This window comes from Phoenix dactylifera, chromosome 14, assembly GCF_051530095.1.
Source record: "Phoenix dactylifera cultivar Ajwa chromosome 14, Ajwa_hap1_PhDact_Kaust_v1.1, whole genome shotgun sequence".
NCBI classification, from domain to species: domain Eukaryota; kingdom Viridiplantae; phylum Streptophyta; class Magnoliopsida; order Arecales; family Arecaceae; genus Phoenix; species Phoenix dactylifera.
The window spans coordinates 18,976,818-18,995,741 of NC_143203.1; the positions used below are offsets into that span (position 1 = coordinate 18,976,818).

Consider the following 18,924-nt stretch of genomic DNA (forward strand, 5'->3'; position numbering starts at 1 on the left):
ATAGTAATTTTTTTCTGTGCTATTTTTCTGAGTAAGTTTTTCACAAACTAAATATGGTAAAATTTATTTTTTTCGATAATTATTTTTTAAATAAAATATCTCTATAAATTGTCAGATTACTCTGTGTTCTGACATACTCCAACCAAATGAAACCTAATTGAGCCAACCTTAATTGATGCTGGGTGTAGTCAAGCTTGGTTAATACTAATTTTGAGCTTAAAAGTTGAGAGTAAGTTTGGCCGTTTTCATTTTTCTGACTTGATCGAGCCTAATTTTAGACTGAGTGGATCTTAAGAACATTTCAAGCAATTTGATTCTAACTTTGTTTAAGTTCAGTTCAAGCTTGATTATTCTCTCACTTAAGCTTTGTTTAAGATTTTATGTTAATTAAGCTAAAAGTCAAATGTTGAAATTAAATCTAATATATGATGACTAATACACTTTATTACGGGAAATAAAGTTGATCTGTGTATGAGAAAGACAAGGGTTGGTATAAGAATTTCTTTGGACCAACAAAAAAATTGAGTCAAGAGAAAACTTGCACTCCAAACACTAAAAACTTGTTGGCGCCTTAGAATCTATTCAAAACCGTTCATAATTTTTTTATTAGATATTTTTTATTAAAAAATAATAATAATATGATGTCTGAAAAAATAATTTTGTTATATTTAGTTGACATGAGAGAGTGACACATTTTAGAGTCGCTTATATTTGTTATATCTATGCCTACTTTTCTAAAAAATATATAAAATACTTATTATATTCTTAATAAAAAATATCTTATTTCCATAGAAATACTCAATAAATTGAATTCCCAACAGTAGCTTTTCTGTATACTCAAGATTTTTTTTTATATTAAACATAAAATCTTATTTCTATAAAAAATACTATTTTTTTTAACTTTTAAAAAACATCAACCAAAAAAAATATATTTTTTTGCCGTACATTCCGTCCGTCCTTTGAAAATCTATCCTTGGTGAAAATTTAACTAATTAATGTGGAAAGCTTTATTTTTGCGCTTCCCTGCCGATAACTGCAACATTCCTCTTTTAACCCCTTTCTTCGTTACCGCCATAAAAAAAAACCATCCCCTCCTTTTTTTTTTTTTAATTTTTTTTATTTTTTTTACGGGTTCTTCAGACAATACGTGTCCGAATACATCCAAAAAAGTCAAAATACACAATCTCACGTAGTACCAATGGCAGTTCTCTCTCTCCTGCCCACAGAGCGTATCCTGAGTGGTGGGCCGCGTATGCAGCCACCCAGTCAGCCGCTCCGTTGGCCTCTCTGAATATATGCTTGGTCTGAAAGGCCGCGCCATCCCTCACTATCATCCCGATGTCCCGGATCAGAGGGTGGTCTGTGCTCTCACCACTCGGTTCCTGCCGAATCCACCCAATAACTATAGCAGAATCGTCCTCCAAGATGATCGAGCTAGCCCGCAGCACCTGTCGTGTATGGCGAAGACTTGTCTAGGCAGCTCGCAACTCCACCTCTGGAACTGATCCCTTCCCTGCTATAATATTGCTCCCTCCCTTGGGTCCTTCCCCTCTCATATTAGACTCTTCAGAACTCCCTTTTCACTCCCCTTCTGCCTTCTATTCTCTCTGCTTTCATCCTCTCCGCGAAGCATCATACCGCCTGGGATCCCCTCGCCGCCAGCTCCGCACACCCTCCCTTTTCTTTCTGTTTTACCGCCTTAATCGCTCGAACTACTCTGTCTTTTCCTCAAAAGAGTAAGAAAATCCCAAAAAAATTGAGAAAAACAGATAGAGAGAAGAAGAAGAAGACGACTTCGAACCCTAAATCTAGGTTTCCCAATTGTCCTACTTCGCCAGCGTTCCGATTGCACTCCGAGCTCTCGCGGCGGTGAGCTGATGAGCGATGGGTTGCGCCTTCGGCAAGGATGCCTCCCCCGCCCCCTCCTCCGCCTCCCTCCGGCGGGAGATGGGGCGGGCCTCCAGCCGCAAGTCTCAGGCTGCCCTGTCCAAGATCGAGACCGCCGCTGTCGATGCCCCCGCAGCCACCCGGGCGGAGGAGCGGGAGCGCGCGGACCAAAAAGGAGAGCGGCCGCATCGGCGGCGGCGGCAGCGGGCGGACCCGAGGCTGGGAACCCCCCCGGGGCATGTCCATGGCGAGCAGGTTGCCGCCGGGCGGCCTTCCTGGCTCTCCACCGTCGCCGGGGAGGCCATCAAAGGGTGGACGCCCCGCCTTGCAAACACCTTCGAGAAGCTCGCTAAGGCAAGCCCCTTTTTCCTTCCACGGCCCCTATTTCTTGATTTCTTTGTAATGATTTTGTTACTAAAGATGGCATCTGTTTTGGTGAATTAGATTGGGCAAGGGACTTATAGTAACGTTTACAAGGCTAGAGACACCTTATCGGGTAACATCGTGGCTTTAAAGAAGGTCCGGTTCGATAATTTGGTGCCGGAGAGCGTGAAGTTTATGGCCAGAGAGATCCTCATACTGCGACAGTTGGATCACCCCAATATAGTGAAGTTGGAGGGTTTAGCGACATCCAGGATGACTTGTAGTTTGTATCTAGTGTTCGAGTACATGGAGCATGACCTGGCTGGTCTTGCTGCTAGCCCTGGAATCAAGTTTACAGAACCACAGGTTAAATTTCATCGCTCTTAGTTGAATTCTGTCTGAAAAGTGTGATCTTTATGCAAGTTTCTATCTAAAATTTCTGTTTTTGAACAGGTAAAGTGTTATATGCATCAGTTGCTATTGGGGCTCGAGCATTGTCACAATAGTGGTGTGCTGCACCGTGATATTAAGGGATCAAATCTCCTAATTGATAATGGTGGGATACTCAAGATTGCAGACTTTGGCTTGGCTACTATCTTTGATCCTAACCACAAGCACCCTATGACTAGCCGGGTGGTCACACTTTGGTATAGGGCCCCGGAGCTTCTGTTGGGTGTTACTGATTATGGCGTGGGTGTAGACCTCTGGAGTGCAGGCTGCATTCTAGCCGAGTTATTGGCTGGGAGGCCTATCATGCCGGGGCGAACTGAGGTAACTTGTATATCTTGTTGATTCTTTGCCCTGCAACATCAACTGCTTCCACATGGTACTTTCCAACTGCTTTAGTTAGAGAGTTCACCTGTCTTAATTCACATTTTTGTTTTCTTATTTGTAAAGAAAAATAAGAGCTGTGTTATGTATATATTTTTTGAACATTAGGATGTGAAACTTAGTGGCTGGTGCTTGAGAGTATATCAGATCCGTATTAGGAAATTAATATAATCGTATACAACTATGATAATTCTGCCTTATGAATAGGATACTATACCATGTTCATGTATGGAAGAGATGTGTGAACTCAGTGATGCTTAATAAATGTACAATCTTATAGATATGAATAAATGGACTATAAATTGATCATAGGACATGCATATGTTCGCTACTTTAATTTAGCAAACTAGCTATAGCATCATTCTAGAATTTAAGTTGGATGCCCTAAGAGTCTCCCATGAGGGATGAATTATCTAGGTTTATAATATGCTTAATTTTAGTTGGATAGGATACAAGACCCAGGGACCAATTACCAAGAAATTTTTGCATAATGCTTGGGGATGTATGATCATGTATTAAAGGTAACTAAGCAATTCTTTAAGGAAGTCAAATGATTGATGCAATTGTGAAGGTTAGGTGTCGATGAAAAGCAAGCCTACAATCAAGTTAAGGCTTTGAATTACCAGAAATCAAGTGATCTATGACCAGTTTAAATTTGGCTCTGTGAGCAATGAGGTTGGATCAAGCTCATCACAAGCCATCTAGGCTGAGCTCAAGCTTTGCTTGTTGATTCTCAAACTAGAGGTTGGCTTGACTTAGCTTGATTTGGTTCAAGGTTGGAAAGGGTGGTGTCTGTGGGACCTGTGATGAGGGGGAGTGGCTGTGGAGGCAAGCCCATTGATGGAGAAGATGACGGAGTTGGATTGGATTAGAACCATCAAGAACAACATGAGTGAGAGATAGAGAAGGTGAAGCAAGTCAAAGGACGACTTGATAAGATTGATTGCTAGGAAAGTGATAAATTTGGGGATGGTTGAAGACTAGAGAGATACAGGAGGAGATGCAAATAAAAGAGAGTTGACTTAGGTGAGAGATTTGGCCCATGGGGTCTGTAGGCCCCTACAATTCATGCATGCTTAAAGTTTGTCTCGGCCATTTGAATGAGATCTAATGGCTTCAAAGTAATCCATCTTTTAAACTCTTCAAAGCAAGGTTCGCCATATCGGTACCGGTCGTCTACCGGACCGGTACGGTTCCGGTTCGTACCGGAATCGGCCAGTACGAACCAATTTTTTTTCGGCCCCGCGCGCCACCATTAAATACCATAGAATAGCATTAAATGCCACTCTGTGGCATTAATGATCGTGTGGGTAGGGGAACAACGTGCAGGGCGGTTCCCAGCGCGGTTCCCCACGCTCTTCCCCGCGTGCAGGGCGCTTTTCCCCAAGGGAGCACGTGGCCTTTCGGCCATATGCTTGGACACCACAGCACCGCGATGTGGTTTAAAAATCCACAGTGCGCAGCGCTGTGGATAAAAAAAAATACCGTACCCGTGCGAACTGGCTGGTTCGCACCCGTACCAGTCGGTTCTGACCGGAGATGCCCCTGGAACTGCTTTCCATGCTAATCTGGTACCAGTTTCAGGCCAGACCGGTCCGATACAACCAGAACCGGCCGGTACGGACCGGTTCGGCGAACCTTGCTCCAACGTATGTTTATTAATACTCATTTTTAATGTAAATGTCTCCTTTTATACACAAGCTTGGTAGTTCCCACTGCCTATCCAAGGTTGAGCCCTGGGATTTGATGGTAGACTTTAAAGAATTGTCCACATGTAAACTTATCTTTTTGACATAAGGTGAATCTTATACACTTTTGTATTGCCTCCTCTTATTGTTGTGTTTGTGTTAATGCACTTTCCAATGATATGTAATGTATTTTGGGTCCTTCATAGAGAAGACAGATCATAGATATTGGACCCAAAACTAACAGGTTGGTGTGAGCTTATCCATGCAGTCATGCACTCTTCAAAGGTTCAGTTCCCAAATTATTTTGAAGAACAAATGAAGAAGTGCATCCACAAAAGTGGGAGTGTTTTTTATCAAGATACTTAAATTATAGAACTAATCTTTCATAGTTAGGAGATCTGAACAATCTTATCTTATTAAAAAATGGCATATGGCTAAAATGTATACTACATAATATTTTATATGTAAATAATATCTATCTATCTATCTATCTATCTGCTGAGAATTGTTTGGCAGCCACACACCTTATTGCTATAGCACATGCAAAACTTGAAGGTCCCGTGAGCGGACCAACGTTTATATGTGATAAAATTGAGGAAGTGACTATGACTCAGCAAACTTTTGAAATGGTGATTTGAAGAAGATGACGAGGTTGATTGGTCACTGAAGTTGCAGATTACAAAGTTCATCCAAGTGTACCTATAAAGTTTTTTTTTTAACCACTACAAGGATGCCTTCTGCACCTTTAAAACTTTGAGTTGCTTTACATTTTACAAAGAAGAGTCGACAGATTGCATAGAAGCATGATACATGGATGGAAAGTGCAATAAACTGAGATATAAATCTTTTTTGGAGTATAAATTATATCTGGGAAAACTCGGGAGAGCTGCTTTTCCCTCTTCCCACATTTGGGCAGACTATTTAGACTAAAGTTCGCAGGACCGACCGTACCAACGTACCGGTGAGCACTGGTACTGGTACGGTACGGGTTTGGTACCGGTTGGAATCGGTACCGAACTGGAGATGCGCGGAAATAATATTCCACTTATAAAAAAAAAGAAAAAAAAAAAATAATGCGTCCGCACGCGGGCCACTCTGTGGCATAAATGGCCGACACGGGCTAGCAGCCCGCGTGGATGTGCTGTCTCGTGCGGGGAACCGCGCGCAGGCGCGATTCCCTACTGGAGAACCGACCGCAGGCGCAGTTCCCTGCGCAGGGAATCGCACGCAGGCGCGCGATTCTCCGCTCGCGCGTCCGTGCGCGATTTCTAAAAAAAACACTGCGCGTCCGCATGCATGACGCGTTAAATGCCACAGAGTGGCATTAATTGGCCCACGCGGGCTGAACTCTTCCCCGCGCGTGGGCTCTCTGTTGAGGACCTCTACAAACCACGCCGCAAGCCGAGCAACGACCAAGCGCCAACCAGGGGCCAAGGTGGCCAATTGATGTGTCTTGTGGCCGGCCGACCCTTATTCTACCTTGAGGTTTATCCACGACTTCGGCACCATATGAGATCAGCCCGCGCGCCAGACCTCGCTCCATCAACCTAACGGGCAGTCTCCACATACGCGCCAGGCCAACCTCGGGCCCTGCCATAGGACGAGCCGACCTCAGCCAGGCCGACCTCGGGCCTTGCCAAAGGACGAGCCGACCTTGACCAGAGGCTAGGCCGATCTCGAGCCCCGCCGAAGGCCGAGCCAACCTCGGCAAGGCCGACCTCGGGCCCCGCCGAAGGCCGAGCCGACCTCGGCCACACTGGGACTCCCAGGTCGCGCGACCCGGTCAACCGGGACATGCGTCCCATGCATCTGGGATGCGTGTTCCAGCCAGCCTTGCCTTCCAGCCATCTCAGTCGTCCATTCAGCGAAAGAAGACCGAGGCAAACCATCCGGGACGCGTGAGCGGTGCATTCGGAACATAGGATCCATGCAAATCCAGAAGATAAAGATTAAAGATCTTCTAGGGCCTCTCCAAGCCACTGATCACATGCCAATCAACGGTGGAGAAGCCTTGGATCCGTGGGAAGATTATTTACCATGTTTATCTTAGAAAGAGTTACTTAATTTTGTCTAAAGTCTTGGGTCTATAAATAGAGTTGTAAGAAGCCATTGTGAGACATCCCAGAATATCCCCAGAATAATCCAGAGTTGAGTTTAGTCTTGTTCTCTTGTGAGAGAGTCGGCCGTAAGGCTTGGGCGGCGTTTGTGCCGATTTTGGTCCTTAGATCTTGTGTTCTAGGACTTGGGCTAGTGGTAGATACATCAATCTCCACTAGATTGGGCTAGGAAGGGATCTTTTTGATCCTTTGCTAGATTTGGGCTAGTAGAGATTCTTGATTGCTCAACTAGATTGTTTTGCTTTTGATTGTTCTTGTTATTGTTTGTTCTTCAATTTGAGTGGAATAAAATTCAGTTTGCTTCATTGTTGATCTTAGTATTGAGTTGTTCCACCGATGTTACCTACAATCGGTCCACCGTCAGCGATTTTCAAAGGCGCACGCAAGGAGCGCGAGGCAAAGGGGCTTGGTGAGGGGTTTTGGACCGTGAGCCCCCATCACGCTCTTCCCCACGCGTGGGCGGGCGGGAAAAATGCACACCGACCCAGTTCGCCCTGGTACCGGCTTGTGCTGGTGGAACCGGCTTAGTTCGCACCGGGACAAGTACGAAATCGATTTTATATGCTGTACCGTACCGGTGCCGACAGGCTGAACCGATCGGTTCCGATCGGTTCAACATACCATGATCTATACCATCCTATTCAAATATGGTATTCATGTACCATATGCTATTTTCTTTTCTCTTGTTTGTCTTCTTCCTATCTTGTGCTTATGCATCGCTCTTTAGTAATAAAAAAAGGGTTCTACCCAAGATCTGCTGAACTGGTATCGGAATCCGTATCGGTCGGCGAATGGGTCGGTATTGAGTTTTTCGAGTTCAATTAATTGGTAATCAATCTTTTTTAACTTTTTTAATGATTTTAAGTCTAATTCGATATATTTTTTATGCTTTTATATTTTTATGATTTCGGTTTAACCTAAATGATGCATCTTGTTGTTTTAAAATGATGCAAAATATAAAATGATTAATGAGATCTTGCGTGCTACAAGAAGCAATATGAATCTCAAATCAAGTAGTGAAATGAAAAATATAAAATAATACAATCGATTACATATATTTAAAGTACAACATACATACCGATATGTAAAATTTTATCGAGTGGTGATGCCTCTTGTAGATATCCGGATCATTAGCATAGTCAGGCGGCAAATCAGCCTACTTCTCTAAATAAGCGGCGTTGTAGTCTTCTATGTTCATCCCATAAGAAATGCATTCTGTGTTATAAGCACTTTCAAATCTCTCGCTGAAACTCTAGCTCTGAGAGGTATCGTCTGGCTAATAAAACAGTTGTGAAGGAGCCCATCTGAATAAGCTGGCAGAAAAATCTAGCCTGTAAAATGCTCTGAACTACGTAGTGTAGTAGCCACCGGAAGATGCCTCAGATGTATCATATCTATATTCGTATCCGTATGGATTATAGGTTGTCTGTGGCTGTGGGTAATAGGATCCAATATACAACTCGAAACCTGATACGTCTATGGATCCTACTCCACGTGCGAGGTCATCTACAATTGTATCGTGTCCTTCTGAATGACCTCAAGAAGTCCGTCTCCTATATGCAATCGTAGCCGCGCGGGCTCCATCAGATCGTGCACCATAGTTTTTTTCTTGTGTAGCATGCGTAAACTGAAACTCATTGGTAAATCGAAGACCACCTTGCGGCTGTGTCTCATAAATAGTGGTCTCATGTTCTCTACTCCCTCCCTGGACAGCAGATTCATGCCAAAATTTTTATGCTATCATGTAGATCATTCATAGATCTACATCATATCATAAATCAAGCCCAAATTAAAAATTTTAGCTTGATCTTTCTTTATTTTGCAAGTTTTGAGCTGTTTTTTTGAGCCCTCTTAAAAAATAGAAGGAATGAGATAGAAAAGAGGAAACCACCTTATTTAGGCTTGGAACTTCCTTCAATCACATTGAATCGGTGTGATTTTGCAAATTGGAGGAAAGGGAGAGCCATTTAGACTTTAAAGTCTAAACCAAAGAGAGAAGAAGATGTTGGTCGACCTTCCCAACACCTTTTAACAAAAGAAAAAAAGGAGGGGGCCCGGTTCCGAACCGGGTTAACTTAGTGCGAACCAGACGGTTTGCACTGAGTTCAAATGGAACCGGCCGGTTTCGGCCTTTTTGGGGCACTTCGGAATCCATTCTGGCTGGTTCGGTATCGGTGGAACCAAATTTAATAGACAAACTGACCTGGTTCCCCATCGGGTCAGCTCGGTATGGGCTGAACCGGGCGTTCGGTCCCTGTTCGGCCCAGTTCAGCCTACCTTGAGTCTGCCTATAATTATGCTCTATCTCACATCAAAATAATTTTATAAAATCTAGTTTTTCTCTCTTTTCTCATAATATCTTGTCATCTCAATTGTTGAAGTCACCTAAAAAAATTGTTGGGAAACCATTTCTTTCATTTCCTGCGTTAAGGTTCCCAAAGTTCTCAATTACTAGTTAGATCTTTTTTTTTTTTTTGAACCCCCGTAAAAACATGTAATACCATGTTAACACTATTTTGCCTTTTGTGGTATCATATTCTGATTTTCTTCCTATGTACTTTTTTCTCAGAGCACCTTTCCACTTAGGATTCTAGGGAAGATTTTGATATTTTGATAAGTTAATCTTGACCAGGGAGCCTTATCCTTCTAGATTATGTCACATTAGCTGTGCAAATTCTGATTCGTCATGGTTTTAATTGAACTTTTCGGACTTGATGTCAGTTCTTTTTCATTGGTTATGATTTACTCCATGAAAAAATATTAACAGAAGAGAGGCTGGCCATGGATTGTGATACCAGTTGGTCAAAAAAAACTGACAAAGTGATCAACTAGATAAGAAACGGTATCAGGCATTTTGTAAACCTTTTCTCTGATAAACGAAGTGGGATACAATAACATAGTCTTAGAGTATGTACATCAGAATTTTTATGTTCTATGAGTAACCTTGTTCTAATGTGGAAATTGGGTACCCTAGTTGTGCATCTTGCCTATATTTCTTTTACTTCGCACTTCGTGCTGATAACATAAAGCAGTGCCAATAGGCTAGGCCAGCTGGATGAGTGTTTAAGCAAGATCCTGTTTTGAATAGGCTTAGGATGAGAATCTACACTGACCAGGCTGAGCTAGGCTTGGTTTTGGGTTCCATTTTCTAGCCCGTTATAGATTTATAACCTACATCTAAGTTGGATTCACTCATAAAAAAATGTTGAAGGATCATATTTTAGGCTTCTAAGAATATCTTGGAATGCTTGCTATACGTCAGTGCTCTTCTTTATAAATAAACAATTTTTTTTCCTGAGCCTGGGTCCTAATAGCAACTGACTACATAAACAGCCTTCCTTCTGATTAGCTTAGGCTTGAGCTTGTTCAGAGTAACCCTGGTCTTGGGCTGGGTAATTGGTTTTATATGTTTGGCTCAGGTTCAGTGTGTTTTAACTGGGAAGACCCTAGACACATGCCCATTTCCTTTATCATTCAAGTAATATGGTTACACTTTTTTGTTTTGATTAACCAAAGATTAAAATCACAATACATGGTTGAGCTTGCTTATATGTCATTTTATTGTTAAAAAAAAAATCCACTCTGTCCTCAGCCTCTAAAATTTTGTCCTGAGGGTGATCAATCCACCCAATTAATTATCCTGGTTTTGTATTCACATGCACACGCATATCAGAAATATTGCTTAAAACTTACAGCTATGAGATAGTGCCTGTATCTTGGCAATGAAACTTCATATTGGAAACAATTTACAATTCCATAGTTGCTCCTGGAATCATCCTGCAGAGTCACTTGCTAACACATGTATCTATAGCTAATTCAGATTAGCTTAACCATGTTTACATTTATTAGGTTGAACAGCTGCATAAGATTTTCAAGCTGTGTGGCTCCCCTTCAGAAGAATACTGGAAGAAGTCAAAGTTGCCACATGCTTCAAGTTTTAAAACCCAACAGCCATATAAACGTTGCATAAAAGAGGCATTTAAAGATTTTCCACCATCATCATTAGCATTAATTGAAACTCTTCTTGCAATTGACCCAGCTGAACGTCAAACTGCCACTGCCGCATTAAGAAGTGAGGTAAGTTTTCTGTGTCTCAAACCATTTTTATCTTATTATATCTCTTTTATACTTATCCTTCATGTTTGGTCTTATACTAGGAGTATCACAGGAAAATGTATTAAAGTGTTTCATTCTCACTTTACCTTCATTTATTTTGTAATAATCTCATGTTTCATTCTGCAAAGATTGCTATTTAGCTTTTAATATATATGTTATGGCATAGCTTTAATATATACTTTATGGCCCTTTCCATTGATACCAGTAAACATCTTATGGAGATGCTTGTATGTCTACTTTGATAGGTAGGTATGTTTAACCATGAATTATGTCTACTTTGAAGAAAATTGTTACCATTCATAAAAATACTTATTAATAGTAGTTTCAAGTGAGGACTGAAGTATTACATGCTGGCTTAGTATTGGTACAGCATGTGCCATGCCATGCCAATGCTTGGCATGCATTGGCATAGGAGCATTTCAACTACTACCACACAGCCAATATTCTGTCAGTATTCTGGGCCATTAATTACTAGCGCATTATGTATCATCTCATGCCATGTCATGCCGTGTTGTGCTGACTCGACCAGAATCTATCTCTGCTCAAGATGAAGCTGTGTTTTGTGGTTTTTTTGAATGCTTGCCAGCTTCTCCTCTCCTCTCTCTCTCTCTCTGTCTGTCTTGCCCCCTTCCTCCCTCCCTCCTTCCCTTCTTGCTGTGCAGTTTGAATATTTTTTTATATTGGTGATTTGTTGACTGACATTTTGAAATTGTTTTGGTAGGTCAGGAACTCAGGTAAATGTTTTTGATAAGTCTGTGATTTGTAAGGCCGTATCCTCCCTCCTTCCCTTCATGCTGTGCAATTTGAGTTTTTTTAATATGGGTGATTTTTTTAACTGATTATTTGAAATTGTTTTGGTAGGTCAGAAACTTAGGTAAATGCTTTTTGAATTTTTTTCATCTTTGATAAATCTGAGATTTGTAAGGTTGTACGGGTAAATTTTTGATGCCACTTTCATTTTACCATACCATGAAATTGGGCATCTTGGGGAAATTTATCATTTGGAAGTGGTAATATACCAGCTAAGTTGTTTTAGTGAAGTTGATAGGACCTGATTTTATCTTGGTGTAATTAGGATCTAAGTTATATTTTTTGTTTGTTTTTACTAAGTTATGAAGACTTTATATGAATATGGTTGAATTCGATTGTTCGATATTGTGTCTAGAATTTAGTTTGGTGCGAGAAGCTTGCAAGGCTAGATGGAAGAATTATCGCAGAGATCTTGATTACTAAGTGAAATTATTCCTTAGGTTTTAGTTGCTTTTTTCCCTCTTTCAACTTAGTCTGATTGGTAGAGACCTCTTTTGGGCTTTTAGGTGAATGTGGCCAATATCACATCTTTATGTAGTGGGTTTGGTCATATATATTATTTTGTTGGGGTGTCATGAAGCCATTATCTAACATATTTTATTCTATTGATTCTGATAAATAGGAAAACCAAAGAAGCAAGTTGGGTATCTCACACTAATGAATATGTGCATGGATGGAAAGAAGTATTTAATTTATCTTTTGGTGCACTTCAAGCAAGGCTTATGTAAACGCTTTTTTTAATTTCCTTCAATTTTCTTAGATTAATTTACATTCTTTGTGAAGATAACCATCTTTTCAGTAGATCATAAGTTCCAATAATGGAGTGTGTATCGGAGCACTTTGGATCATGCAAGCTGCATTTTGCTGTCCAATATTACTAATATTAGTAATATGAGTAAGATGTCTAAGGGACTGTTTATTGTCAATAGAATTTATTCCAATAGACAACTATAAAACCTGATTTCTGAAATCAAGCTTTATGAAAAACATCGGAGGACTTTTTTTCCTTTATGAAACATTTCAATTTTCAAATTTCTATGGCTTAACCATTTTTCCTAACATTTTTACTGAAAAGAAGCCAAACAGTCACTTTAATGAATTTTATTCACTTTCTGTTTTATGTAAACCTGTTTTAACAACACTTGACTACCAGACAGCCCCTAAGCTTTTAGCTTTCCTGTTCTTTGCTGAAAATATTAAGGATACATATTCTTGAGGTATAACCGTGAAGATTCTATTAATTAAATGTCTTGTGATTTCAAGGGAAGGAGTCATGTCAAATGGCTTTGAGATATATAACTACATGATCAGATGTTGCATTTACCTCTATATCATATTTAAAGAGAACGTTGGTGATAGTTTAGGTTTTGCCACCCTATCTACTTTGGTTACTGCTATTGTTTGTATCACAAAACCATAGGACACTCACTTATTATAAATGCTCTATCTGTATCTTATGGGTAGAGTACACCTCTTACAATATTTTCAGCCGTGTCTGTTTTTATGTGGGCTTCATTTGTGATCGCCAATCCAAGAAGTACATGACATGTTCTGGAACCAGCAACCATGCATCTTTTGGTACAATACCTTTTTTACATTATTTTTTCCATTCATATATGAATCTTGTCAATAAGGATCAAGGTAAAAAATTTCTATCAACAAGGAGCTTGTAATTTAGTCAGCGCAACCTTATGAAGCCGACAGTAAATTGATTATTACCAAAATACTGAATTAGACATGAATTTAAAGGTTTACCTGAAAGATGACCAAATTTTGGGATTTAATTGTTTAGGATCACATTTAATATGGCAATATGTCAATAAAAAAAGACTCGAGATCTTTTAGTTCTTAGTATAATGGGAGTTTGTAGATTGAACTTTATTTGTTATGTTCTTCCTGAAAACATGAAACAATTGAAATAAATCATTGAGTACATGATTTTTTATTTATAAGAAAAGCTTGTTAGTCATTTCAGCGCCCTAGTGGTCGACAACTGTTAGGCTATTTGTCAAGCGTGGCTGTGTAGGAATTACCTGTAAGCACTGGAGCTGTTCTGAAAATGCTTTTTCAGTATCTATGCCATTTGTCATTTTGAAGGTGAGTCCATCTCAAAGCTAGTGGGCGTTTAGTTTAGCTTTCAAACATGAATATTTTGAAGTAACTGCCTTGCGATAGATTCAAAAGGGAACAGTTACAAGGCAGCAGATGGAGCTGTCATGTTGCATTAGTTGAGATATTGGTTCCTGGAGAGGGTGTGAGTGCATACTATGAAGTATGAGCATTAGACTGGAATGCTGGCGTGAAATGTAGTAAAATTAGGTTGATGAATTTAGACTTGAATAAATGAGTAGATAAGGGGTTCATTTGTCACCTAACATAAAATATTAATGTGTAGTGGTGACAAGAACAGGTTCTTGCATGAAGTATCTTGGACTCTTGGGTTTGTGTGAACTACAGAGTGTATGTTAATCTGTACAGTGCATCATGCAATGTTAGAAACATAAGTAATACTATTCATGGCCTTCTACATATGCTAAATGAATAGTTTATGTAATAGGTAACTGTTTTTATAGATACAAATCAAGTATGAAGTTAAAGCTGTTCCACCTTCTTCTTTCAGTGATCATTCTCGGATACTTTCTTCTATCAGACAATTAGTTATTCATACTCCGCTATCCTTTTCAGTATAAGATAATTACCATGACCAGTACTTTTTCTTTTATAGTTCTTCACAACCGAGCCTTATGCATGTGAGCCTTCAAGCCTGCCAAAATATCCTCCAAGCAAAGAGATGGATGCTAAGCTAAGGGAGGAAGAAGCTAGAAGGTTGCTAATCAGGATCTTGTTGACTCTTCAATTTATATCAGATATGCCTCTGCATATTTTTGTTAGCATTGCATAATGGTTTCAGTTAAACTAGCTCTATTTGATTTTCATCATGAAATGCCAAGTTGTTTTCAATTTAAGATAAAATTGAAGATTACATTCCGATGCTTAAAAAATCTATGCTTCAGTTTGATAAAGTTAGCTACATAATAAGGGAAAATCTTGTAATAAGTTCTTTTAAGTCCCCCCACCCCCCACCAAAAAAAAAAAAAAAAAATCTCTTAAGCTTCCATATTACATTATTTTTATGTATCTATTTAACACACCTGGCTAATTATTTCTAAAAACAGCATGTAATGCATTTAAACTCACAATGGTTACGAGATATCCATGTTAGGTTCAGAACAGTGGATAGTTTGGGACCTTGAGAGTGAACCATCAGAAAATTGGTGTGCTGGCACTCATGATTGCAGAAAACAGCCACGGCAAGTAATGCCGCAACCATTTTGCATTTACTTGTACAATTGCCTTGAAATTAGGACACAATGGTGTGTTACTCATGAATTCATACAACGCCAGGCAGAAGTAAAATTTCAAAAAGGAAATTGCAAAGAAAAGAAACAGAAAACTCCATGACTGAATTATTTATAAATAGCAATTTAACATTGCGGGAAATGAATGTGCGTAGAAAATAAAGTTTGATAAATACTAAATATTTTGGTATATAGATACACTATATACACGTAACTATATGTGTATGAGTTGGACTGCACACTTAACTTTAAATATTTGATAAAAGATTTAATGATTTCAAAATTAATGATGTATCATCTAGATGAAAGATCTACACTTACAAACACCTAGAAATAAAAAAAATGTTTCGTTTGGTGATCTCAAACTTACGCATCATGTGGATGTAAAAATGAATGGTGTACGTTAAGCTGGTATGCTAAAATATCTTATAGGACATTTAAATTGGCAATCCACTTTATTGATTGTAATCTACACTTGTTAAAACATTTGTAGATTGAACAAAGTATTTTGATTCGCAGTTCATAGCAAAACATGGTCTTGTATAATTAAAATCTTTCAATTTAGCACCCACTTAATGCATAGGTTAGAAAACAGCACCATATGTAATTATTGGTTTCTAGACTTTTATAGTGATGTAGGTCATGATTACTGGTATGAATTTCCAATTTGAAGGGCCCATCATTGAGTTCGAATTGTTAAATCTTTTACCATAGATTTAACATTAAATTTGTGGTCCGACTCCCCCCCCCCCCCCCTCTTCAACACACACACATGCACGCACACATGTATATACATATATTTGTTTATGTTGTCGCTTCACTTTTATGTTCATTTGTTATGTCTCTTTTAAAGATGCATAATATGTCTGCAAAATATATCCAACTGTTTGTTATTATTTGTTTAGTGTCTAAACTTATACACATCATATAGGTTAAGAGCTGCCAGAAGGGTCCATGCGGATGGAGTTAAGAAGATGCGTACACGTGATCGAGCTGCTAAGGCAGTTCCTGCTCCGGAGGCTAATGCTGAATTCCATGCAAACCTTGATGTATGTCAAGCCAACTGTGGCTCCAACTGCGCCTTTATTGTCATTTCATTTTTTTATTAAGTAAAATATTTCTCCCGTGTATGCTAAGCATTTAACATATCATGTTTTGTGCTTATTTGGTTAAAATGTTTGTTTATTAGTATAATTTACATTTATGTGATTTAAAGATCTTTTCTATCCATGGAAAAATATTAGCAATTGTGGTTTAGAATTGATCAAAGTCATTTTGGTCTTCTTCATAGTCTTAATTGGGATTTAAACGAAAGGGCACCATTTGTGGCTAGAACTGTACAGCTGTTTAGCCTTGTACATTCTCACTTTGAATGTCGGAATAACATAATTAATTACTCTGCTAGAGGGTGCACGTTTCAAATGTACAACTTGACCATTGCCTCTACCATCACTCAAGGAAACCTGTGTTTAAGGTGCATGTCCATATGTGACAACTTTATGGAGGCATATATTCTCTATAACATCCTCTATCCTCCCTCGTGTTCATGATGGATCAAAAATTGCTTATTTGTGTGGTATACTGGTATGTACACAATAGTGCAACAAGTGTAGTGGGACGTAAGACTGAATTGGCCATTTAATATAGGCCATGGTTAACCATTATGTTCACTCATGCTGTACGTGAGTTTATGGTGTGTCATTTGTATATACGCAGTTTCAATTGCTTAAAGGTCATAATTCTTAATAATAAGAAAATATTTGATCAAACTGTGCATGATATTGTTACCAACTAAAAAAAGGTTGCTGTTTGTTTAGAATTTGGCAAATATGGTACTATTGTATGCTTGGTGATTTCACTCTTAACCTACCAATGATCTAATAGGTACCCTCTGGCTAAGACAGGCAAAAATCTGCGTACTACTATTTATTAAGTGTGAATATCTGCTTGGTTGAAAAATGGCAATTCAGCAAAAGGTGAATCTGTTATTGCTCCTGATTAGCCTTACCAGTTAGAGTATTGCTTGAGTTTTCATTACATTCGTGCCTTTTTACTTATTTTCCTTTTATCTATAAGACTTGATGATTTTGTTGGTAAATCAGGAAAGCATATATATGATCTGTTTTCTTTTCATTGCTTGTCTTTTTGTTTATTTTCTTAATATCAGTTAGTCTGACCAACAATCACTGCCTGTTCTGCTTGCTGTTGTTGATTATTTTCTGATTACAGTGATCTACGAAGTTGAATTAATGCCCTGGAATGAGACATCTTAGATAATTATTGACTCAGTTGGCAACTTTTCAATTTATTTTCTACTAAAGTAATAATCCTTCTAATCTTTTCGCCGTGCATATTTCCATGGACTCGTGCTACTCTCGACTGCTACTTTGCTGTTTCTTGAGATATTCGTGAGAGCAACTCACTGATCCTTACTACTTTTGTCCACTGATATGCTCATATTATACTTCTATGATTCATCTTAATGGTTGCTTTCTTCATTGATGGTCAATGTACAGATGACATGGCAGTCTAGTGGACATGCACTGCCAAAGTGGTTTCTCATTTCTGTATTTTTTCTGACTGCATAGGTGCAGTTTCTGATATTGTGCTAATAAAGCTTTCTTACAAAATGAATTAGTGAAGGGAATTTTTCTTTTTTTGTTAACTAGCAGAGACGGCACCTGATTACACATGCAAATGCAAAGAGCAAGAGCGAAAAGTTCCCTCCACCGCATCAAGATGGAGCACTTGGTTACCTGTTAGGTTCTCCACATCATATGGATGCTGTCTTTGATCCCCCGGAAGCTTCGTTCAGCATGGTGTTCCCCTACCAGAAAGGAAATGTAACAACATGGTCCGGACCATTGATGAACCCCGCTGCTGTTGGCCATCCCAGACGAAAGAAACAAAATGCAGGAGATACCCGCATTCCTGCTTACTCAAAACAGCTTGCTGGTGCCAATGGCTCTAAGGAAATACAGGAGGACAAGGGCAGTACTCGTGTCAGATAGAATCTATATGCCAAATAGAACTGTTTGACATGACCTGGATTAGTCCCCTGAGGTGCACCATCTGTTTAATGTTCCTTCAGTGGTTGGAAAGCCTGCTTCTTGGATGAAGAGGTAAAAGTTCTTCAACCCCCCTCCTTCCCACACACACACACACACAAAAAAAAGGAAATAAACACACCCCCACCTTCCTTGTTTCCTATTCCTGTTCAATTATTGGATGGTTAGCGTTGGTATATAGGGCTGGAGAGAATCTTCCATTACCACATATATTTGATTTTTTTTTTTCCAATTTTTTTGTTCACGTATTGAAAAAAGAATGCTTACTAGGTTATTTGAGTCAAATAAATATTACGGATTCCTGTCATCCGTTTGTAATTTACTCTTGCCAGGGCATGTCTCTGTTCCTCTGCCCTCCACATTTTTGCCACTCAGATTTCTGAAATGCTTCTCTAGTCTCAAAATTTAGTGGTGTTGACTGTTACAGTGCGAATAACTCTGACCTAAAATGGCAGCAGTATCCTATATGAATATCAACTTCCATGATTGTGTTTTATCTTCTGAATCTGTGGTCAATCAGTAGTATTCTTACTTTTGTTGTCCAAGTGACTGGATTAATGGCATATTCACACATTTTGTGAGCTATCATCGTCATCTAATGTTATTAAAAAAATCTCTCTGCCTCCAAATAATAAGGGAGCTCTCACTAGGTGTACAGTTGTTGCACAGTATCCTCTTGCCAAAT

At 39.3% G+C, this 18,924-nt stretch overlaps 1 protein-coding gene across 2 annotated transcripts; it reads left to right on the forward strand.

The window, feature by feature from the left end:
• The first annotated feature begins 1,554 nt into the window (after nucleotides 1-1,554).
• LOC103717826 (putative serine/threonine-protein kinase At1g54610) lies at nucleotides 1,555-18,735 on the forward strand. Of its 2 annotated transcripts, none has more exons than XM_008806359.6 (7): nucleotides 1,555-2,241; nucleotides 2,332-2,616; nucleotides 2,704-3,021; nucleotides 10,736-10,963; nucleotides 14,538-14,638; nucleotides 16,103-16,220; nucleotides 17,844-18,735. In XM_008806359.6, exons 1-7 carry the CDS (start codon nucleotides 1,885-1,887, stop codon nucleotides 18,180-18,182), a joined length of 1,746 nt encoding a protein of 581 aa, XP_008804581.4. In that variant the 5' UTR covers nucleotides 1,555-1,884; the 3' UTR covers nucleotides 18,183-18,735. The 2 variants fall into 2 exon arrangements, with proteins under 2 accessions (XP_008804581.4, XP_008804579.4); XM_008806357.6 differs by having other exon boundaries at nucleotides 17,841-18,328.
• Nucleotides 18,736-18,924: the final 189 nt, after the last annotated feature.